The sequence below is a fragment of the Eretmochelys imbricata genome, chromosome 7, assembly GCF_965152235.1.
Source record: "Eretmochelys imbricata isolate rEreImb1 chromosome 7, rEreImb1.hap1, whole genome shotgun sequence".
In the NCBI taxonomy this organism is placed as follows: Eukaryota; Metazoa; Chordata; order Testudines; family Cheloniidae; genus Eretmochelys; species Eretmochelys imbricata.
Window position 1 is genome coordinate 4840895 of NC_135578.1, and position 24572 is coordinate 4865466.

Genomic DNA, 24572 nt, shown 5'->3' on the forward strand with positions numbered 1-24572 from the left:
GCTGCATATGCATGTAGACAGGTTTCAGAGTAACAGCCGTGTTAGTCTGTATTCGCAAAAAGAAAAGGAGGACTTGTGGCACCTTAGAGACTAACCAATTTATTTGAGTATAAGCTTTCGTGAGCTACAGCTCACTTCATCAGATGCCTACTGTGGAAAATACAGAAGCTGTTTTTATACATGGTCTGTGTGTATAAAAACATCTTCTGTATTTTCCACAGTATGCATCCGATGAAGTGAGCTGTAGCTCACGGAAGCTTATGCTCAAATAAATTGGTTAGTCTCTAAGGTGCCACAAGTACTCCTTTTCATATGCCTGTAGAGTCCCAAAGAGCTCACGACCTAAATAGACATCTTGGAATGTTTCCTGGTACCACAACATCATTGACCAACTTGTTAAATGAGCCTCAAAATAGCCCCTACAAACAAGAATACATTTTATGAGGACAACTTTTTGCATGCATTTGGTGTGTCAATGGGACAGATGTCTTCATGGTCTATGCAGAGGGAAATCCTTCTATCAGTATGTAATAGCACCCCCTAGTGAGTGCAGTTTGTGTGCGTGACTGTGGGTGTCTGTGAACACAAGATGGTGGACACAAATCCATAGATGCGTCCTTAAAAAACTGTGTATTTTTTTGGCCCCGTTTGTCAATCCTGCTCAAGGGCGTATTGTATTCCAGGCAACTCCCAATCATCAGAGAGTCATGATGAAAGGAATGAGTGATACACAATCTTTCCCGCGAGAAACAATAAGCCAATTCAACTTCTTAATGTGTCACATTTTAATGGAAATGCACATATAAAAAAAAGTGATGTTAACAGTGAATCATTTCACCTGAAGCCGAAGGTTACCTTTGCCACTAAGAGTGTTATCATTTCTTTGACGGTTTCTTCAATTAGTTCATCTATTTTTGAATGGTACTGGTGCTAAGAAAAAAAAAAGAGAAAAGGCAGAGGTAAATATTAGCATTGATCCAAGTGATGGCACTGTGATTATTAGCCTCTTCCTTTGGTAAATAGAATTTGTAATAGTATCAGCTAAGAAACAAGCAGTTTATTACCCTCTGCTCCACTGATGTGGATCGTAATCACTTACATTTATACAGGATTTTTAATTCAGAAGAATCCGATCGCACTTCCAAAGCATGGGCAAACCTCTGAAATATGCACGCAGCTTCACTGACACCAACAGAAGCCAGTGCTTAATTTGGTGCCAGGGTTCAAGCAATTTTTTTTTACATTCATACCTGATGCAGCAAGCCCAGAGGTGCTGGAGCCATGAACTGCCAAGCCCAGAGGTCCCGGGACTCAGCCCTAGAAAATCATGGCTGGGATGATTTAGTTGGGGATTGGTCCTGCTTTGAGCAGGGGGTTGGACTAGATGACCTCCTGAGGTCCCTTCCAACCCTGATATTCTATGATTCTATGAAATTAAACACTGATAGGAACTAAACGTGTGTGTCAGAGGGGGGTCTTTGGCCCTTATATCCCATGTGTACAAATATAATACTTACTGCACCTAGGGCTTTCTACAGTGTTGTACCAATGTTAACTAATTCATTTTATAAAGGAATAATTTAACTGCCTATCGAAATGCAGCCATCACTGGGATAGAATGTGGCAATTTTCCCAGGGCACAGCCACGCCCCCTTGGAGCTTAGGAAAGGCAGTGATGGCCTTCTGCAGAAGGAACGGTAAGGGTGACATTTGAAAGAAAAGAGGCCGTAACTGGAATATCCCGAACCATTTGAGGAACGCCGCAGCACCTGTGCTATAGAATCTGTTAGGCTCCATTTCAGCAAAGCACTTGGGGTATGGCTGTGCTGCCTCTGGGACTGAGCTCCCAGCCTGGGTCCCGAGACGTGGGCTAGCAGGGTTTTGAGTGAGCACGCTAGGAATAGCTGTGCAGATGTTGCTTTGACATGGCAGCTCAGGCTGGAGCCTGGGCTCTGAAGCCGGGGGTGTCTAAACAGCTGTTTTTAGTGCACTAGTGCAAGGCCTACTAGTGCAAGTCAGTGGTGCTGGGCTGGGAAGCTCATTTCCAGATGCAGTGGACACAGACCTTTAGCACGCGTTCAAGTTAAGTGGCACAGAAGCAAGTGCTTAAAGTTAAGCACTTGTTTAAATGCTTGTTGAATTGATGCCTTCATGATCATAACAGAATCAAGATCTGTGTTTCATCTCATGCACCTCCATCAGCACAGTACCACTCTGCTAGTACCATTCTGGCCCACTGGTTCAGCACTGGTGCCCAGGAAACCTACTGATTGACCAGTACCAGTCCTTGGAGCACCAAGGTTTTTCCACGGCACCTCCCGTCCAATACCAACTGGACCAAACCTCACTTAGCTTTTGAGCTTTGATGCAACCACAGTTCAAGGTGGTCTGGCTATAATAGATACAAAACATTTTTTGGCTAATGTAGAAAAACTTCAGTTAGAGGATTTAATTATCAAAAAGCTACAGCATATTCTTATCTTCAATAAACTGAAAAATATATATTTTCCAACATTTGATTTTTAAATAAAAAATGTAAAGCATTGATCTTAGTCCCTTGTTTGCACTAATATTGTTTTAAAAGGTTAACATCAAATGACATTGAAAGAGACAAATCTGCTATAAACACTAATCATGCTTTGGGAAAACAAAGGCCATGAGGGCAATTAAAAGTGTTGGACACTGGTCCCTCAACATTTACTAAGTAGTTTCTATTTACTAGGTAGTTTGAGCTGCTCTATATTTTCTTTTGCAATAAAACAATAACATGTGATTACAGGAACTTGGAAAAAAGAAAAAAAATGTAGGACACACTTACCCACTCTTTAGCAAACTTTCAGATGATTGGGGACAGAAATTAAGAGGAAGGTGCAGAAAACAGGAAAAAGAACACATGAAAATAAATAATAAATAACATAATTTTTTTTAAAAAAAGGGGACCTAATTCAATGGGGCCATGAAAAAAGCAGCAGCTTGCACAGAAACAATAAGCAATGGGAAATGAAACATGAATAAAAACTCATTTAACTGAAATACCAGAGATCGTTACCTGTAATATTTTTAGGAGGCAAAAGCGGGGGAGGAGGAAATGATCTTGCACAGAACACATTCTGTACGTCTCCGATGACAAAGTACAAGGACTTGTTTTCATTGTACTTGGAAGCCAGACAGCAACAATATGTAAAATTTTACAGCTGAGTTTCAATGTAGGTGAACTGAATTAAGGACTGGATTTGAGATTATCAGTCTTGGCACTGGACTAGGGCAGTTGTGTCAAGTGGTGCATCCAAAATCTAGCATTCCTCACAAGCCAGATTAAGAAGTAATAGAGTGAGCATTTGGCTGAACCATGGGGACAGACCAAATGAAGATGAGAGCCCCAAATACCAGGGTGGTGCTTGCCCACTTCCAAATGGGCAATTTAGTGGCTGGGGGAATTTAGTGGCAAAAACTATTTTTCTACAAACGAACATTTGCCTCCTGAAGAATTTTTGTTTCAATGTCCTGCTTTGTGGGTCCAAAATCTGTATCAATGCCTTATAGTAACTATAGTTACATGACAAATATTCTTATATATGTTGTCATAAATATAAAGGGAAGGGTAAACCCCTTTGAAATCCCTCCTGGCCAGGGGAAAGCTCCTCTCACCTGTAAAGGGTTAAGAAGCTAAAGGTAACCTCGCTGGCACCTGACCAAAATGACCAATGAGGAGACAAGATACTTTCAAAAGCTGGGAGGAGGGAGAGAAACAAAGGGTCTGTGTCTGTCTGTATGCTGGTTTCTGCAGGGGATAGACCAGGAATGGAGTCTTAGAACTTTTAGTAAGTAATCTAGCTACGTATGTGTTAGATTATGATTTCTTTAAATGGCTGAGAAAAGAATTGTGCTGAATAGAATAACTATTTCTGTCTGTGTATCTTTTTTGTAACTTAAGGTTTTGCCTAGAGGGGTTCTCTATGTTTTTTAATCTAATTACCCTGTAAGATATCTACCATCCTGATTTTACAGGGGGGATTTCTTTATTTCTATTTACTTCTATTTTCTATTAAAAGTCTTCTTGTAAAAAACTGAATGCTTTTTCATTGTTCTCAGATCCAAGGGTTTGGGTCTGTGGTCACCTATGCAAATTGGTGAGGCTTTTTATCCAACATTTCCCAGGAAAGGGGGGGTGCAAGTGTTGGGAGGATTGTTCATTGTTCTTAAGATCCAAGGGTCTGGGTCTGTAGTCACCTAGGCAAATTGGTGAGGCTTTTTACCAAACCTTGTCCAGGAAGTGCGGTGCAGGGTTTTGGGAAGTATTTTGGGGGGAAAGACGTGTCCAAACAGCTCTTCCCCAGTAACCAGTATTAGTTTGGTGGTGGTAGCGGCCAGTCCAAGGACAACGGGGGGGAATATTTTGTACCTTGGGGAAGTTTTTGACCTAAGCTGGTAAAGATAAGCTTAGGAGGTTTTTCATGCAGGTCCCCACATCTGTACCCTAGAGTTCAGAGTGGGGGAGGAACCTTGACATGGTGGCATAGCGGTGGGATTAACCTGAAATCATTTTGAGATCCAGTTGAGATTTTTTTGAACTAGAAATACAGATTTTAAAAAGGAAATTTTTTTTTCCTTTGGAAAGCAGCTGAAACTGAAAGCTGAAACTGTGGCCAAGCAGAGACAAAAGGGGATTATCTTTGTGAATTGCAGGTTTTCTTTGCCTGGAGGCAGGGTACTTAATTCCTGCAGGGAAATTCACAGTCTTCCAACCCAGAGGTTTTTTTTCTTTTCTTCCTAAAAGTAAATAGGGGGTGTGTGTTCTACCCATTTGCTTTTTCTTTGGGCTGGGTAAGCAGGTTTCCAAGTAGTTGGAGGTTTTTTGCTTTAATTTGGGCCCAGAGCAGAGACAAGGGAATTGTCTTTTTCTGTAGGCTGACAATCACTATCAGAGAATAGATATTCTATTCCAGCACAGCAAAATTTTACAGCTAAGTTTTGTTTGTTTATTTCTAAACCTCGGGTGTAAAGTTAGTTAAAAACAGAGAGGTTAGAATGACCAAATCCTCAGCTCGACTACAGCTGGAATTAGCCAAATTTCAGGCTGAGGAAAAACAAAGGGAACATGAAAGACAGATAGAACTCATGCGGCTGGAGAAGGAGGTACAGGAGGCTGCCCACAAGAGGGAAATGGAGGCAAGGAAGCACGTGGAGGAGGAGAAGGAAAAAGAGAGGAAGCACGTGGAGGAGGAGAAGGAAAAAGAGAGGAAGCATGTGGAGGAGGAGAAGGAAAAAGAGAGGAAGCATGTGGAGGAGGTGGAGAGGATAAAGGCCCAGCAGAATATACCAACAAACCCTAGCAATCCTTCTCCAGGTACCACTTCCCATCCCAGAAAGTTCCCCACCTACAAGGCAGGTGATGATACTGAGGCCTTCTTAGAAAACTTCGAAAGGGCCTGCCTTGGGTACAACATCTCTACTGACCAATACATGGTAGAGCTGAGGCCGCAGCTCAGTGGACCCTTAGCTGAGGTGGCAGCTGAAATGCCTAAAGAACACATGAACAAGTATGAACTGTTTAAATCCAAGGCGAGAGTCAGAATGGGGATAACACCCGAGCAGTCTCGTCGGAGGTTCAGAGCCCTAAGGTGGAAACCAGACATGTCATTTACCCGACATGCCTACCACATTGTGAAACATTGGGATGCCTGGATATCAGGAGCAAGTGTTGACTCTCCAGTAAATTTGCCCTTCCTAATGCAAATGGAACAATTCTTAGAGGGTGTTCCTGAGGAAATAGAAAGATACATCCTAGATGGGAAACCCAAAACTGTAATCGAGGCAGGAGAGATTGGAGCCAGATGGGTGGAGGTGGCAGAGAAGAAGAAAACTGGTCGCAGTTGGAGCAGAGACCAGAAGGGACCACCCCAGACCACACCCTATTACCGGGGGCCGCCCAAAGCCCCACCTACCTCCCAAAGAACCCTCCAGACCCCTTATCGTCCCACCACCCCGTTCTCCAGCAACCCTCCTCGCCCCAGTGACCCGTCAGCTGGACGATGTTTTAAATGTAACGAGCTGGGGCATGTAAAGGCCAACTGCCCCAAGAACCCCAACAGATTACAGTTCATTGCACCGGAATCACACCAGAGGTCCACAGACCCAGATACCGCCCAGATACCCTTGGAGCGGAGGGAAACTGTGAGTGTGGGCGGGAAGAAGGTCACCGCGTGGAGGGACACCGGAGCACAAGTGTCAGCTATCCATGCTTCCTTAGTGGACCCCAATTTAATCAACCCAGAGATCCAAGTGACGATTCAACCCTTCAAGTCCAACTCTTTCAATTTGCCTACAGCCAAGTTGCCTGTCCAGTACAAGGGCTGGTCAGGAATGTGGACTTTTGCAGTCTATGATGATTATCCCATCCCCATGCTGTTGGGGGAAGACTTGGCCAATCATGTGAAGCAGGCCAAGAGGGTGGGAACGGTCACCCGCAGCCAGGCTAAACAAGCCGTGAGGCCTAGCTCTGTTCCGGAAACTTCTATCAGGACCCGGTCAGAGGTGATGGACCCGGACCCCAGGCCAATGTCTGCAACAGCAGTAGTGGATCCAGTCCCAGAGACCCAGACGGAACCAGTCCCAGAACCGGAACCAGCCGAACAACCAACACCAGACCCAGTGTCAGCACTGAATCCAGTACTTGCAACCTCAACACCAGAGGGCCCCACCGACCCTGAACTGGCAGCAGCCGATAACCCAACACAAGAGGCTCAGCCGGAGCCTGAATCCCAACATAGCGCACCAGCGGAGAGCGGTTCACAGTCAACAGAAACAGCTCCATCCCCTATATCGCTTCCAGAGGGACCAAGCCCAGGTCCACAATCCAATGAGGAACTGATGTCTCCAGCATGAAGGGAACAGTTCCAGACCGAACAGGAAGCAGATGAAAGCCTCCAGAGAGCTTGGACGGCGGCACGGAGCAACCCACCGCCTCTCAGCTCTTCTAATCGATCCAGGTTTGTTGTAGAAAGAGGACTTTTATACAAGGAAACTCTTTCTGGTGGACACCAGGAAGACTGGCATCCTCAGAGACAGTTGGTAGTTCCAACTAAATACCGGGCCAAGCTCTTGAGCTTAGCCCATGATCACCCTAGTGGCCATGCTGGGGTGAACAGGACCAAAGACCGTTTGGGGGGGTCATTCCACTGGGAGGGAATGGGCAAGGATGTTTCTACCTATGTCCAGTCTTGTGAGGTGTGCCAAAGAGTGGGAAAACCCCAAGAACAGGTCAAAGCCCCTCTACAACCACTCCCCATCATTGAAGTTCCATTTCAGCGAGTAGCTGTGGATATTCTGGGTCCTTTTCCGAAAAAGACACCCAGAGGAAAGCAGTACATACTGACTTTCATGGATTTTGCCACCCGATGGCCGGAAGCAGTAGCTCTAAGCAACACCAGGGCTAAAAGTGTGTGCCAGGCACTAGCAGACATTTTTGCCAGGGTAGGTTGGCCCTCCGACATCCTCACCAATGCAGGGACTAATTTCCTGGCAGGAACTATGAAAAACCTTTGGGAAGCTCATGGGGTAAATCACTTGGTTGCCACTCCTTACCACCATCAAACAAATGGCATGGTGAAGTTTAATGGAACTTTGGGGGCCATGATACGTAAATTTGTAAATGAGCACTCCAATGATTGGGACCTAGTGTTGCAGCAGTTGCTCTTTGCCTACAGAGCTGTACCACATCCCAGTTTAGGGTTTTCCCCATTTGAACTTGTATATGGCCGTGAGGTTAAGGGGCCATTGCAGTTGGTGAAGCAGCAATGGGAGGGATTTACACCTTCTCCAGGAACTAACATTCTGGACTTTGTAACCAACCTACAAAACACCCTCCGAACCTCTTTAGCCCTTGCTAGAGAAAACTTACAGGATGCTCAAAAAGAGCAAAAAGCCTGGTATGATAAACATGCCAGAGAGCGTTCCTTCAAAGTAGGAGACCAGGTCATGGTACCCTAGAGTTCAGAGTGGGGGAGGAACCTTGACATATGTAGTGTGACAGGGTCAGGCCAGATGGCTACAGGAGAGTGATAGAAGGCAGATATATTAGCCCCAGGTTAAATAGGTCCCTTTTTCCTGGATAAGGTAACAGGGAAGGTTCCAGAACAATCAGGAACTTTCTGGAAACAATTAAGGCAGACAGGTTGATTAGAACACCTGCAGCCAATCAAGAAGCTGCTAGAATCAATTAAGGCAGGCTAATCAGGGCACCTGGGTTTAAAAAGGAGCTCACTTCAGTTTGTGGTGTGCATGCAGGAGCTGGGAGCAAGAGGCGCAAGAAGCTGAGAGTGAGATGGCGTACTACTGGAAGACTGAGAAGTACAAGCATTACCAGACATCAGGAGGAAGGTCCTGTGGTGAGAATAAAGAAGGTGTCGGGAGGAGGCCGTGGGGAAGTAGCCCAGGGAGTTGTAGCTGTCACGCAGCTGTTACAGGAGCCACTGTAGACAGCTGCAATCCACAGGGCCCTGGGCTGGAACCCGGAGTAGAGGGCGGGCCCGGGTTCCCACCATCCCTCCATCCCCCCAACTCCCTACTTGATACCTGAGGAGTTGAACTGGACTGTAGGTTCCACCAGAGGGGAAGGTCCCTGGCCTGTTCCCCGGATCCATCTGAGTGAATGGCAGATTTGAGCCACCAAAGTGAGGGCTGCTGTGAACCTCTGAGGCGAACAAATCCGCCAATAAGTGCAGGACCCACCAAGGCAGAGCAGGAACTTTGTCACAGTAGCTACATTTCACTTACTCATCAGAACCTATTTGGCATACTTTAAAATCTGGAGATCTCACACCAATCAGGAAAGGCAGCTGCAACTGCTGAGCACAAAGGTGCACCCAGAGGAGCTTCGTTGAATCCAGAGGGTGCATCCCCCATCTTGGACCAGGATCTGTATGAAGTGATGGTGAATAGGAATGGATTTCGGCATGTATCTGGAGGGGTGGAGTTTTCTCCATGTTCTCCTCCCCTTGACTGCATCTTCTATCTGTTGGGAAGTCCTGGAAACAGAGCAGAAGGCATCTGTGGAATGTGACAACTCCCGTATGGGTGGGGAAGGCTCCACCCACATCTGGGAGAGAAACTGGCCTGGTGCCACGTGGAGCGGAGAAGGCAGCGAGAGGACGATGAAGCTGGGAAGTGCAGCTGAGGGTCTGATGGAGCACAGCAGTGCTGTGAGTCGGCATGGTGCAGGCAGAATAGGAGGTGGTGGAAAGGGAGTCTGATTGGGTGCTGGAGCTTGAGGTTGGAGGAAGGAAAGGTATTGAGAGTATTGAGAGGATGGTGAATTAAAGCCACAGACAGCAGAGGTGTCTGCTTGCACCTGCCTGATACAGCTATAGGCTGGCAAGGGGGCGTCTGACCTAGGCCCCACTGATCTGTCCCAAACATCCCCCAAGTCTGACAGCCATTTGAGAAACAGAACGCAGTGTGCGTCAGATCTCGTCTGAGCAGGGGCTAGCGGCTGTCCGGGAGAAGTGCTTCCAGCAGTAAGCAATGGCAGTACGATCCATAGGCAGAATCCGAGAAGTTCTTTCCATGCTTGCTGGAGGCGGGGGTGCCATCTCCCTTGTTTGTGATCTTCAGAATTACTATTACTGCTCAGTTTCATTTTGGGAGGTAGAGACTTGTCCACCTCCTCTGCATCCTTCCTCCTGAGGTGTAAGTTTCTCCATCTCTTTCCTGCGGGAACGTACGCTCTCCTTTCTGCTGCAATTTCCCCATGCGGGATCTCTGTATCTCCAGTAGCCACTACCATGTTTGCAGAGATTTACTGGTGGAATGCAGGCAGCACTGCCGGGGAGCAGGCAGCACTGCCGGGGAGAAGCATGCCAGTGTTGCAAATAGTGTCAGCACACCCTAGAGGAAGCAACTCGGAGGATGTAACCCTTTTGGGTATGTACGCACTGCCAAGTAAGTGCAGAACAATGAAGCTTCCATCAAATGCTATAGACACTAACAGAGCTATGGAATTTGGGCACGTGCACTAATTTTTGAGCGTGACTCCATGCACACCTAACTCAACTCCAGCGTGTGCGCAGAGAGTGGGATTACATGGGAAAATGCAAAGCAAGACTCGTCACGTCGGTGCTGGAGCTCACCAATGACAAGCTGGGTGTGCACAGACGTGCACATGGGCTTTTTGAAGGCATGGCCCATTGTAAATGGTGAGGTACTGAGTTTCAGTCAAAGTTCCATCCACTCAATTTTAGGTCTTGCATATTAGCCCAAAAGACATACTTCATTTGCCTCATTTAGCACATTATTTTAATGAAGGAGTTTTGTTTGCTGGAGATGTGTGTGGGGGGGTGAAGTTTGTTGCTGTTCCTTCTCATGGGATAAATCATGGGTTTTCACTAAAAGAATGGCTAGGTGTGTGTAAAAAAATACAGTGTGAAAAGTACTGGCAAATCTATTTTCAATTAAAAGCTTGTTAACAAAGCAAATAAGAAGTGCATGGAGAGCACTAACATGGAGCCCGAGAAGGTAAATGACTTTCTAAGTGGCAGAACATCCATCGCGGCTGCTGTCAGGAGGGGCATGGGACTCCCGCAGCTGCTGTCCAGTGGTGGAGGCTGCTCCTCATTCTGAACACAGGAGGCCAAATTCAGAGCTGGCATAAGTGGAATTCCACTGGAGCCAAACCTTAACACCGAGTCGGCATTTGGCCTCTTAGGTTTTTAGGTCAAACTCGCCCTGTTTATCAAAGCCCTGGCCACAGCAGCCCAATCCTGGGCCATGACCAGCTCTGCACACCCCAGCTCAGCTCAGGAGAGGGGAATGCTTTAAGCCACCTTTGTCCTCCACTGCTTCTGAGGATGCCATACTCCTTGGTGGTCTCCTGCTGTAAGATTGGCAGTGCCCCCAAGGGGGCACGATGGCAGGCAGGAAGCACAAAATGACGTTGGCCATGTCATCTTTCTCCTGGCCTTGCTCCCTAAGGTGGTTGCAGGGAAGGTATAAGAAGCTCTAAGACAGATGATCCCTGCCTCTGGTGTTCGTCCCATGGCAGGCAAGGTTGGATTTAGGGCTGCTTAGTGCTGGCCATGCACCATGCAGTGGCTGCAGTACAGTCCAGGCCTGGGGCTTCTGAAATACAAAGCATTTCTGAGAAACCTGGCAAAAATGATTGGGAAATGTCACCTGCATGTAATATATTGGCATACCTCTACTGCCAAAGCTCTTGCGTTACTGGCTTACTGACTAGAGATTCCATCCTGAAACTGAAGGTGGAAATCCATTTGACCCTCCCTTTGTAAATAATTACCCAGCTAGGAAAAGGTTGTGTTCTGGATCTGGCACAAAAGGATTTCTAAGAAAATGCTTCTTTTGCAAAAGTTGGTTTCATATTCTACAGATCCTGACATTTCTTATGAGAATGCATCTGGTTTGAGGTCAAATAATTGATCTTTTTCATTCAATTTAACAAAAACGTTTGAGAGAGTTAATCACAATTCGCTATTAGATAAATGAATAAAATCCACAATTCCTACACTAAAATTACTCCACTTGACTTCACGTGATGTATATTTTGCCTTGTCATGTAACAGATTGTGGGTATGCTGTATTTCTGTTAGGACCATCTGACCTTGGGTATTAAATAAAAACATACTAGACCAACTGAGAAACATTTAATACATAAATGTATATCAATTGATGTATTAAAAATTCAGAGGAAAAATAAATATTTAAGATGGTAAAGTATGTTTACCAAATGTTTTAACAGCTGCTTTTAGATATAAGGACAGGGAAATGAGACGATGGGTATGTTTTCAATCGAATAATACTTTTAAAATGCGTCAAACAATTCGTATGTCTGTTAATGTAAAGTGAATGCAACCTAAGATAGTTTTAAAAGAAAGGGCTTGTAGGTAAAAATGCTAAAAGTCAGGTCAAATCATAGCTCAAAAGAGTCTGTCTGTACTAGTGTGTGGCTTTCACTAAGATAAAAATTGATGGTATGTTTCCAAGCAGTGTCTACTTTGACTAGAGCTGCGCAAACTATGACATTTGAACAATTCATTTGACAATTTTACCCCTTTTTTGGTTCATGAACAGCCTGCCAACAGATCATAATTTGTATGAACTTGTTTGCTATTTGTTGTTGGATGAACAGATTTTAGATACACATTGAATCTAAGGACTATTCATGAGCTGTTCATGGAGAGAAATTCAGCCCTGTGCAGGAGTTCAGCACAAAACCTTTGAACCACTTAAAGCCCTTTTTAAGGAGTTAAGAAAGACTTAAGTGAAACCTTACATGGCCATGTGCATTGGGGAGAACTTCACCTACAGTGCATTATAACGGGGTATGAGGAGGCCAAATTGATATCCTGTTTCCAATTTGGTGGTTACATGTTTTTAGTCTATTTGATGATAGTCTCTGAGTTTAGCTTAGAATTGGAATGGAATAGCTGGAGTAGCATTTCTGGATACAACAATTACAAACACACGCACACACACACACACTTTCATATTTTAATCTTTATCAACCCTTTTCATCCTCCAAATATAAATGGTTCAAGCCAGAGGTTCGCACAACTTCAGGAGGAGGGGAGGTAGCCCCCAAAATGGAGTGGTATGAGCAGAGAAGGTCAAGATGAGGGCAGGGAAATTCATTAAAAAGAAGCAAAGCTAAAGGAGGGTGTCTGAGTACTGCAGCCCTAAACAGTAACGTATGCACTGATAATTTACATCTGATTTACAGGTCTATTAGTGCAGCTATTTGTTAAAAACATCCTAGCACAGCAACTGCTGTTTCACACCATACTTATGTTATCTCCAAGCTAATATACCAAATACCTTCTTAAAGAAGCACACAAAGATTTCCAGAGACTTACGCTCACTCTTGGTGCAACTGAGAAGAGCTGAGTGGCTAAGTGGGTTGAATGCAGGGCTTTGATCTCTGAAGATCTTCGATTTGTCTCAGGCCAAAGGCCAAATGCGTCTCGTGGCCTCCATCATGCACTGACACATAGAGTTCAAAGGAAACTGCCGTATCGAAGGGTGTATGAGGAAATACACACAACTCCCGCCGGCACTACTTCTGGATTTAGCCAATGCTATCAGATCCCCATATTACTGGGTAACAGACTTGACCATTGTGATTAACATAACTAGCTAGCCCTGCAGTATCCCATGTACTGTGGGAGTTGGCCTGATCTCAGAAATGTCACTCCTCCCCCTAATTTAATTCACTAGGGCAGTGTTTCCCAAACTCGGGATGCCGCTTGTTCAGGGAAAGCCCCTGGCGGGCCAGGCCAGTTTGTTTACCTGCTGCGTCCGCAGGTTCGGCCGATCGCAGCTCCCACTGGCCGCGGTTCGCTGTGCCCGGCCAATGGGAGCTGTGGGAAGCGGCAGCCAGTAAGTCCCTCGGCCCACGTCGCTTCCTGCAGCCCCCATTGGCTGAGCACAGCAAACCGCGGCCAGTGGGAGCCACGATCGGCCGAACCTGCGGACGCAGCAGGTAAACAAATCGGCCGGACCCGCCAGGGGCTTTCCCTGAACAAGTGGCATCCCTAGTTTGGGAAACACTGCCCTAAGGTTTAGTGCGTGATTTGCAGTGTGTCGGAGAGTAGATGAAGGGGTTAGCATTGCAACCCTCACCCTGCTGGCTGATAGGAAGGGGCCAGCATAGCTGTTGTCGGGTTGAAGAACTAGGGGGATAAAGGAGGAGAGCAAGAATGAAGAAACAACTAGGGAGTGGAAATGCTGTGATTCCACCAACCAGCCTAATAGTCATGTCTTGGGCTGACGAGAGTCCGTTTAGTACGTGCCCTAAATTGGATAGGTGGCTGAGGAAAGAAACTCAACCATCAGAAGCTTGAAACCCCTTGTCCCCCAAAAGAGACTGTCACAAACAAAATGCTACAACTGAAAACATAAAAATATAAAGGACAATGGGCCTGACCCAAAGCCAAATTCTTACTGACTCGAATGAGCTTTGGGTCAGACCCATAAAGAGGATTATAGATCAGAGTGAGGTAAATAACTAAAAAGAACAAACAACTTGCAATGATTTATTATATATTCCGAACATGTAAAGCTGTAGTGGAAGATCTTATCTAGGAGACCCCCATTGGCAACAAAATAGGAGTTCCAAGCAATAGCTCTGATTCGAGCCTGATATATAAAAATATAACTTGGCTTAAAGCCATAGGAGCACAAGGATCATGATGATGCATTCAATCTAGCCCAATTTAGCATGTCTTTCTACTTTGAATATTAAATATGGAAATTTCAAGCTGCAACAATGTATCTACAACGAACAAAATAGATCAGCAAGTGGTCAAAACTGGATTGTTTTTGAAACCTTGAGTCATTAAGAACCTGGACAATTGGGATCATAAAACTTGCTGATTTCAGTCAATATTCAAGGAAGTCAAATCAGGTGGAATTCAAATGTATTTTAGGAAGTTGTCTTTTTAACAAAACAAACAGTTTAATATTTTTGTTTTCTTCCTGTTTGTCTACTCAAAATAGTCATATCTTATAAATCTGGTGACTACATGTAAATACCCAGCTTTTTGGCAAAGATATGGCTCCAAGGTGGAGTTAATGACTCAATAAACATGTTCATCATGCATCAGCAGGCTTTAAAGGTAGCTTACACACACCACAATCCTTGCCAACCATCACTACTAAATGACTAGAATTCTGAATGTCCATATCCATTAGATAGATTTATTTGATGGAGAGACCCTGAATATTCATTGGCATACTCTATACAGAAGGCTAAAATCCACAATGGTTAGAATGTTTCTGAAACTAGCAAAATAGGAGATGGGAAAATTCATTAAGTTTTCTCTAAATTATATAAAAAATAATTTGCATTTTTACCTCTTGGCCCATTTCCATACTGCAAAGTTTTGTTGACTGAGCTTTGGCATCAACCATAACATTAAACATGGTGCATATTGACTGAGGGACTCGGAAATCTGTTGATCGACTGGTTTTTTGCAGCTTTACTTCAAATGCAATCCTGGTTCTATTAAAGAAAGTAGGAAAAGACCATAAATGGTAGAATACAATTATTTCAAATGTGTTGTACTAAAAATGATTTTCCAATTTAAAAAGAAACACTCTGTGCTACGGATAAAGTGTGTAACGGTCTCAGAGAAACTACTGCTTTCTCATACTTGGTAAACAGTGTGATGAGATTACAAATAGAAGCGTTAAAAGTGAACACCCATAATTTGGACTGTTTTGGATAATTTATACCTGCGGTTGAAATACAATCAAACAGTAAACGTGATGAATTAAAGGAAATTCTGTCTATTGGTACACAATACTAAACACAAGGAGTACTTGTGGCACACCTTAGAGACTAACCAATTTATTTGAGCATGAGCTTTCGTGAGCTACAGCTCACTTCATCGGATGCATACCGTGGAAACTGCAGTAGACATTATATACACACAGAGACCATGAAACAATACCCCCTCCTACCCCACTGTCCTGCTGATAATAGCTTATCTAAAGTGATCATCAAGTTGGGCCATTTCCAGCACAAATCCAGGTTTTCTCACCCTCCGCCCCCCCCCTCCCCAAACTCACTTTCCTGCTGGTAATAGCCCATCAAAAATGACCACTCTCTTCACAATATGTATGATAATCAAGGTGGGCCATTTCCTGCACAAATCCAGGTTCTCTCAGTCCCTCACCCCCCTCCAAAAACCACACACACAAACTCACTCTCCTGCTGGTAATAGCTTATCCAAAGTGACCACTCTCCCTACAATGTGCATGATAACCAAGGTGGGCCATTTCCAGCATAAATCCAGGTTTTCTCACCCCCTCACCCCCATACACACATAAACTCACTCTCCTGCTGGCAATAGCTCATCCAAACTGACCACTCTCCAAGTTTAAATCCAAGTTTAACCAGAACGTCTGGGGGGTGGGGTAGGAAAAAGCAAGGGGAAATAGGCTACCTTGCATAATGACTTAGCCACTCCCAGTCTCTATTTAAGCCTAAATTAATAGTATCCAATTTGCAAATGAATTCCAATTCAGCAGTTTCTCGCTGGAGTCTGGATTTGAAGTTTTTTTGTTGTAAGATAGTGACCTTCATGTCGGTGATTGCGTGACCAGAGAGATTGAAGTGTTCTCCGACTGGTTTATGAATGTTATAATTCTTGACATCTGATTTGTGTCCATTTATTCTTTTACGTAGAGACTACGTAAGCCACACTATCAGAGGCTCGTTCACCTGCACATCCACCAATGTGACATATGCCATCATGTGCCAGCAATGCCCCTCTGCCATGTACATTGGTCAAACTGGACAGTCTCTACGTAAAAGAATAAATGGACACAAATCAGATGTCAAGAATTATAACATTCATAAACCAGTCGGAGATAATCACAGTGGGCCATTTCCAGCATAAATCCAAGTTTAACCAGAGCGTTTGGGGGGGGGTTAGGAAAAAACAAGGGGAAATAGGCTACCTTGCATAATGACTTACTGGGAGTGGCTAAGTCATTATGCAAGGTAGCCTATTTCCCCTTGTTTTTTCCTACCCCCGCCCCCAGACGTTCTGGTTAAACTTGGATTTAAACTTGGAGAGTGGCCAGTTTGGATGAGCTATTGCCAGCAGGAGAGTGAGTTTATGTGTGTGTGTGTGTGTTCCCCTTGGGGGAGGGGTGAGAAAGCCTGGATCTGTGCTGGAAATGACCCACCTTGATTACCATGCACATTGTAAGGAGAGTGGTCACTTTGGATGAGCTATTACCAGCAGGAGAGTGAGTTTGTGTGTGTATGGGGGTGGGGGGGTGAGAAAACCTGGATTTATGCTGGAAATGGCCCACCTTGATTATCATGCACATTGTAGGGAGAGTGGTCACTTTGGATAAGCTATTACCAGCAGGAGAGTGAGTTTGTGTGTGTGGTTTCTGGAGGGGGGTGAGGGGGTGAGAGAACCTGGATTTGTGCAGGAAATGGCCCAACTTGATTATCATACAGATTGTGAAGAGAGTGGTCACTTTTGATGGGCTATTACCAGCAGGAGAGTGAGTTTGTGTGTGGGGGGGAAGAGGGTGAGAAAACCTGGATTTGTGCTGGAAATGGCCCAACTTGATGATCACTTTAGATAAGCTATTATCAGCAGGACAGTGGGGTGGGAGGGGGTATTGTTTCATGGTCTCTGTGTGTATATAATGTCTACTGCAGTTTCCACGGTATGCATCCGATGAAGTGAGCTGTAGCTCACGAAAGCTCATGCTCAAATAAATTGGTTAGTCTCTAAGGTGCCACAAGTACTCCTTTTCTTTTTGCAAAGACAGACTAACATGGCTGTTACTCTGAATACTAAACACAGCTGATACAAACCTGTTAATTGCTTAACTGGAAGGCCACTACTGGATTAGTGCAATTCTATCTTTTCACAGTGTTTTTGCTTGGCTGAATCTTTCTTTGATTTTACAAATGTTCCTAGAAGTTGTTTCTTTGAAAAACAAACACATACGTACCCGGATACCTTTACAAAAAGTCAGATGTAAAATAGAGCATGTGTATAATTATTCAGTTAAAATTTGAGTGGGAGTTACATTTTTTATTTCCATAAGAGTTTTGTCTGACTAAAGACTGCCAGATTGGTTGACAATAATTTTTAAATACCTACTGGGCCATAAGTGGCTCAAGTATTTCGTATTAGGAACACTTTTAGCATAATGAGTAATGTCCTCTGATTCCTGAATTCTCTGAATGCAAAATGTTAGAGGGACTTTGTAGTTAAGGGAGTACTCTATTAATTATTAGAAACACAACACAGAATCACGACATCAGTGGGCCTGTATCAAGAAATTAATATAGGCGCCTGGAATTAGAAACAATGAATAATATCAATTACCCATAATACCTTTGACCTTCAAGGATCAGAAAGGGCTATGGAAATGTAGGCTGATATCTATAAATGAAGCTCCTGATCTGTAATCAGATCTGTATGAGCACATGGGCCTGCCAGCTTGGATCTGATAACAGAGACAGGGTCTTGATAGGGGAGCTCATTTCCCCCACACTGAGATGCAGCCACTTGTGAAATGTGGCAGCTGTTCAATAGTGCACGGCAAGAGTGAGCTATAGGTTAGAGGAAGAAGTCAAGAAAAATACCATGTCAAACTGAAACTGATAGGGAAATACAGGTTGAGAGAAGGAGCCAAATTCACAGTGGGTGTAAGCAGGGAGCACAGCATCATTGGCTTACGCCAGAAGTGGATTGGCCTGATGTAATTACCATTACCAGACATTAGCCAGAGCACAGGGGTTAGCACCCTGATGTTGACGCAAGGTGATGGAATCTTTAAACGATCAGGACCATGGTTTTGCGTCTGCCTGGAAAGATGAGCATGATCAGTCCCACTTCTAAAGCATCATCATGAACTGTTCTCTCATTACAGGAAATGTATTTAAAAGGGACACTAAAGCATATAACAGAAGTATTCTCAGGTACAGAATACCCTAAGATACTCCCCAAGGTATAGCAATGGAAGGGTTAGTTTTTTTTTAAGAAAGAGAAAAGAAATGTCATGGTCATGGAGCCGGGAGGCACACTGAATGGCCAATAAAGAGCAGAGTGCTGTATTTCATGGACACATGCTGGTAGGTGAGCCAAGTCAAAGCAAAAGCATGGAGAAGCACAGAAATCCAGCTCAAGAAGAATCCTCTTTACTGCTAAAAAGACTGAGCAGCAAGCCAGCAGCTATCCTTCTTCAGGAATAATCCTACAATGTTTCTGCAGTGTAGAACCGCTAAATTCCACCTAGTTATTTCCTTAGTGTAATATTTACAGCTTATATAATGCTAGCTAGAGGTTCAGACCGATGCATCTATTTTCAGTTTGCTCTTAGAGAACAGAGTCAGACAATGGAAACAACTTAAGACACTCAGCATTTATATCAGAAAAAAGAAAAGGAGTACTTGTGGCACCTTAGAGACTAACCCGTTTATCTGAGCATAAGATTTTGTGAGCTACAGCCCACTTCATCGGATGCATACTGTGGAAAATGCAGAAGATGTTTGGTTTTATACACACAAATCATGAAAAAATGGGTGTTTATCAATACAAAAGGTTTTCTCTCCCCCCACCCCACTCTCCCGCTGGTAATAGCTTATGTAAAGTGATCACTCTCCTTACAATGTGTATGATAATCAAGGTGGGCCATTTCCAGCACAAATCCAGGTTTTCTCTCCCCCCCTCCCCCGGCAAAACAAACCCACTCTCCTGTTGGTAATAGCTTATCTAAAGTGCAAAAAGAAAAGGAGTACTTGTGGCACCTTAGAGACTAACCAATTTATTTGAGCATAAGCTTTCATGAGCTACAGCTCACTTCATCGGACGCATACTGTGGAAACTGCAGAAGACATTATATACACACAGAGACCATGACACAATACCTCTTCCCACCCCACTCTCCTGCTGGTAATAGCTTATCTAAAGTGATCACTCTCCTTACAATGTGTATGATAATCAAGTTGGGCCATTTCCAGCACAAATCCAGGTTTTCTCACCCTCCGCCCCCCCGCCCCCGCCACACAAACTCACTCTCCTGCTGATAATAGCCCATCCAAAGCGACCACTCTCTTTACAATGTGTATGATAATCAAGGTGTGCCATTTCCAGCACAAATCCAGGTTTTCTCACCCCCCTCCCTTTTCCAAAAACCACACACACAAACTCACTCTCCTGCTGGTAATAGCTTATCCAAAGTGAACACTCTCCTTACAATGTGTATGAAAATCAAGGTGGGCCATTTCCAGCACAAATCCCAGTTTTCTCACCGCCACCCCCCCTCCCCCAAACACACACACACACAAACTCACTCTCCTGCTGGTAATAGCTTATCCAAAGTGACCACTCTCCCTACAAGGTGCATGATAATCAAGGTGGGCCATTTCCAGCACAAATCCAGGTTTTTTCACCCCCCCCCCCCCCAAACTCACTCTCCTGCTGGTAATAGCTTATCCAAAGTGGCACCTATTACCAGCAGGAGAGTGAGTTTGTGTGTGTGGTTTCTGGAGAGGGGTGAGGGGGTGAGAGAACCTGGATTTGTGCAGGAAATCGCCCACCTTGATTATCATACACATTGTGAAGAGAGTGGTCACTTTGGATGGGCTATCACCAGCAGGAGAGTGAGTTTGTGTGTGGGGGGGCGGAGGGTGAGAAAACCTGGATTTGTGCTGGAAATGGCCCAACCTGATGATCACTTTAGATAAGCTATTACCAGCAGGACAGTGGGGCGGGAGGAGGTATCGTTTCATGGTCTCTGTGTGTATATAATGTCTTCTGCAGTTTCCACGGTATGCATCCGATGAAGTGAGCTGTAGCTCACGAAAGCTCATGCTCAAATAAATTGGTTAGTCTCTAAGGTGCCACAAGTACTCCTTTTCTTTTTGCGAATACAGACTAACACGGCTGTTACTCTGAAACCTCTCTTTACAATGTGTATGATCACTTTACATAAGCTATTACCAGCAGGAGAGTGGGGTGGGGGGAGAGAAAACCTTTTGTAGTGATAAAACACCCATTTTTTCATGATCTGTGTGTATAAAAACATCATCACTGCATTTTCCACTTTTATGCATCCAATGAAGTGAGCTGTAGCTCATGAAAGCTTATGCTCAAATAAATTGGTTAGTCTCTAAGGTGCCACAAGTCCTCCTTTAGCATTTATATCAGACAATATACTGGCAAAGCAAGAAACATTAGCTTTTCTAATGCCACAGGTATCACAATCATCTCAAGACCTTTAAAGAAGGCACAACATAATTAACAAATCTTTATGACCTATTGTGCAGTTTGCATCTGCAGGACAATACAGAATAAGAGACTTCACTAACTTGACAGTTAGACATGCCTTTTGGTTGATCAGGAAGGAATCTTTATCAATACCCAAAGGTTTACATGAGAATGAAGATCTGTACCTCTATGGGAACAGACCCTGCTGTGACCTGGGGGATAGTCCTGGGAAATTAATGCCGGCTGTGGGCATCTCATGTCTTCCTCTCTTTCTCCCTTTTCCTTGTTTGTTTTGCTATGGTGGGGGAGGTTGACCATGCTGGCTGCTTTGGCCTTCCTGCGACATGGCAGTGGAATTGGCAGCAAGAGGCTGGGTGGCCCTTTTACAGATGGATGCAAATTGCCTCTCCCCAGGCTGGTAAGGGCTAAAAGAGGCTGCTACTGAGAGCAGGGGCCATTCTCACTCCCTCACTGGCAGCTTGCAGTGCTTCCTACTTGTCCTCCCTGGAGATCTGAAAAGGGACCTTTTAATGGTGTTAATAGAAGGGAAGTTGGACATTGAGTTCTGGGGGACGACTGACTTCATGAGCTTGAGATTATTCAGATTGGTCCTCGCCCACAGGCTCAGGATGAATCTGATCACAGTATCGGGGATTGGGAAAGAGTTTTTTCCTGCCACTGCACAGATACGTTTTCTCTACCGCCTTCACCCAAAACCTCCTGCAGGTTGACACAGAAGAATGAAGCACTGATGCCCAAAGGCAGGTCCCACCTTGGCTGCAGAAAGGGAAGTTGGCACCTTAGTCCTCAGTGGTGCAGATCAGGATAAATTCCCTTGCACAATGCTACAAAGACTGGGGTGTTTGCTGTCAATTCATGCACCTTAAAAGGGCCCTGGCTGAGCTCAGCTTGAGAAGGCAAAAGCTGGCAGAGCCACCTCCTGTAAAATGGCTGCACAGGGTTCAGAAGAGATGTGCTGAAAATGGTGGGAGGAACAACAAAGAGCATGGAGGAGGGCCTGGCTGCCACATGCTGTGGGGGAGAGGCTCTCTGGGCACAGAGGAATCATGTTCCTCCCAGAGGCTGGGATAGTTTGCGGACTGTAGCATGGGAAAATGCATCTCTTTGGTGTCACAGAATCATAGGGTTGGAAGAGACCTTGGGAGGTCATCAAGTCCAACCCCCTGCTCAAAGGAGGACCAACACCCACTAAATCATCCCAGCCAGTCCATGACAGGATGGCTCTCCTCAAATTTTAACATTACCTGGCACTGCAGGGCTAATTGGGTGCCAGATAACCAGCCGTGGGAGTTATTGTATTTCAATAAAAGCTGTGGGCTCTGGCCTTTAATCCAAATCTCTGAATGCTGTGTTTTATTTCACAGCAGCAGTAGCAACCCTGTAACTGCCCGTTCTGCGTTCCAACTTCTGAGCCCAAATCTCTGCACTTCGTGGATGGGGAGGTTGTGGATCCATTAGAGAAAAATAAATCACATGTTTGCACTTGCAGGACAGCCAGACAATGGTGGCACAGAGCCACCTGCACCCCCCCGATCCTTGCACATACCTGCTGTGGCTTTCATCTGCCTCTCTACCTGTTCTTTTGCCATTTGCTTTTTTCCTGACAGAGGATGCGCAGTTCATTTCTTTCTCCCCACCCCCATCACCTCCTTCTGAAACCAACCGGAAACAATTGTGGGTAGCGTGACAAGATAGCCTTGATGTTTCCTTACCAAAATTACTACTGTTAACATAGTCCTAAGAGTTCCTTTAAGGTGTGTGCTCTGTTTCCGAGGCTCTGCAGGCGTGTATCATACGAGGTGGCATTAGCGGTGATGACTTTTTCAATCAAAGGCAGCCGGAAAGCGTGACTGGTTCTCTGAATGGCACAATCTCCTTTGTCGGTCACTTCATGTGGGTGCTGAGATAGCACACATGGCTACTTCTACAGCATTCAGCTCTCCCGCGCCCTAATGTGTTACCCAGACCTGACTCCAGAGGAGGCGCACAATAAACAACAGCAGAGAAAGCCTGACTTGAGCGGGGTTTGTTGCCTTATTGGGAATAGGCATTCACTAGAGACTACATTTAAAAGACGTTGCCTTTTAGAGGTCAATAATTTGCAGAGATAAAAAGTGTGCTACCACCAAGCCTGTGCTGGATGGAAACAAATTAGGGCTTAAAAAGAATAATGGCTGAAGTCAAGCTAAAAGGTAAAGTACGGCCCCCTCATTTCCAATAAGATAGGGTAACCCCCTGCCCCTAACTTTTTCTTGTGATCTGCTGTTAGAGACCCTTCCGGTTCCGTTGTTCAGACGTACCTCTTAACACAAGACTCGATCATGTCACTTGCCATAAGTTTTAGACGCTGTTCTAGGTGCTTTCCAAATTCTTCCTCAGGCCAGTGTAAATCCCGAATGAAGGTCTGTAGGGCATCAAGTTTCCAAAACAGATCTTCAGAGGTTCCCGATCCATTGCTGGCAGGGTAAAATGAAAACAGAAGTCATACCCAGGACCATACTATTGGAAACCTGATGTGGAGACCATTCTTGTACAAGTTGAGGGCATACAGTGGCTTAATACACAGAACAATGCTGGATAATCTCCATCATCAGGCTTTTGAGTTTTACCATACATTTGCCTAGTCTACCTTGCTGTTATAACTCACAAATCTTTCCAGACCAGATGATAAGACAAAATTATGAATTACGCACATTAACTGGAGAAAGTGTGTATGGTAAAATTCAGCCTTAGCTAATAACCACACGGACATATGTGATTATTCAAAATTAAGGCTAACATTTGTGGTAGAAAACCCTTGACTGACAATAACTACAGTACATGAATGTATGCAGTTATTCAAATTTAGGGTTTCATGCATTTTTTCCCTTCAAATGATGTATTTTTAATTTTTTTCCCCAACATTACCAGGTAAAGGACAGTGCTAACAAGTGGTGAGCGAGGACACACCTTATCTCTTGAACAGCTGGAAAAAAATCAGGGTAAAGCAATTGAACTAGGAACACGAGACATCTCATGTGAAAGAGTTTTGGTCAGGGTAACTACTCCACATCTCACAGATCAGCCTTTTGCGAAGGCAACTACAGGGCAACAGATTTTTACTTTTTTTTTTAAATTTCTATTTTTTTGCAATGTCTTTGGTCGGTTGCAAAAGTCTGAATTCTTTCCAAAGTGCATAGTCTTACCCACTCCTGTGCACAGATGGGACGCTTCGGGCTCGTTGTGTGTAGCTACTTTGGTTCTTTTCAACTATAATTGTGTCTAAAACCTCCACTTACAGAATAAAATACAGGCCTGGATTGTGTTTTGTTGGTGCAGAAAAATTTATCTATAACCCTTTTTGCTCTCTCTCTTTTTTTCATGACAATTACCGAGAGATCTTCAAGAGCTTTAACCCCCTCCTCGCATACCACTAATGCTAACACAGTAATTGATAAGATGTTAACACACCATGCATTATCACTTGTGCTGACATCGTCTATAGAAACAGATGAGGAAGGGTGTTTCTATTGTGACAGATGCCAGCTGCATTGAGTTAATGCTACAGAGGAAAATATAGCTGATGCATACATGGCTACTGCCAGGTGAAAACCATATTCCCAACATGCTAGAGGGGTCCTATGACGGCTTGTGCTAACAAAGGTAACAATTTAAAGAACGAATCAGCTCAGAAGTAGGAACAGATGTATCTGACACTAAGGGAGAGGTAACACTAAAACAAGTCCTTTATAATGAACGGTGAGTGGGTACAAGGGAACTGGGACACTGAAAAGATAGAGAATCAGGCAT

General features: G+C 44.5%; 1 protein-coding gene across 9 annotated transcripts in view; it reads right to left on the minus strand.

Moving 5' to 3' along the window:
• CADPS (calcium dependent secretion activator) overlaps positions 1-24572 on the minus strand; it is a 380054-nt gene that overhangs the window by 44959 nt on the left and 310523 nt on the right. For 8 of the 9 annotated variants that reach the window (XM_077821175.1, XM_077821172.1, XM_077821174.1 and 5 more), the window contains 3 exons: positions 23084-23239; positions 14866-15013; positions 856-930 (listed from right to left, as the gene is read on the minus strand). In XM_077821175.1, coding sequence (XP_077677301.1) covers positions 856-930; positions 14866-15013; positions 23084-23239 — 379 coding nt within the window. Of the gene's footprint in view, positions 1-855; positions 931-2818; positions 2834-14865; positions 15014-23083; positions 23240-24572 lie in introns of all 9 variants that reach the window. The other variant, XM_077821173.1, reaches the window with a different exon arrangement.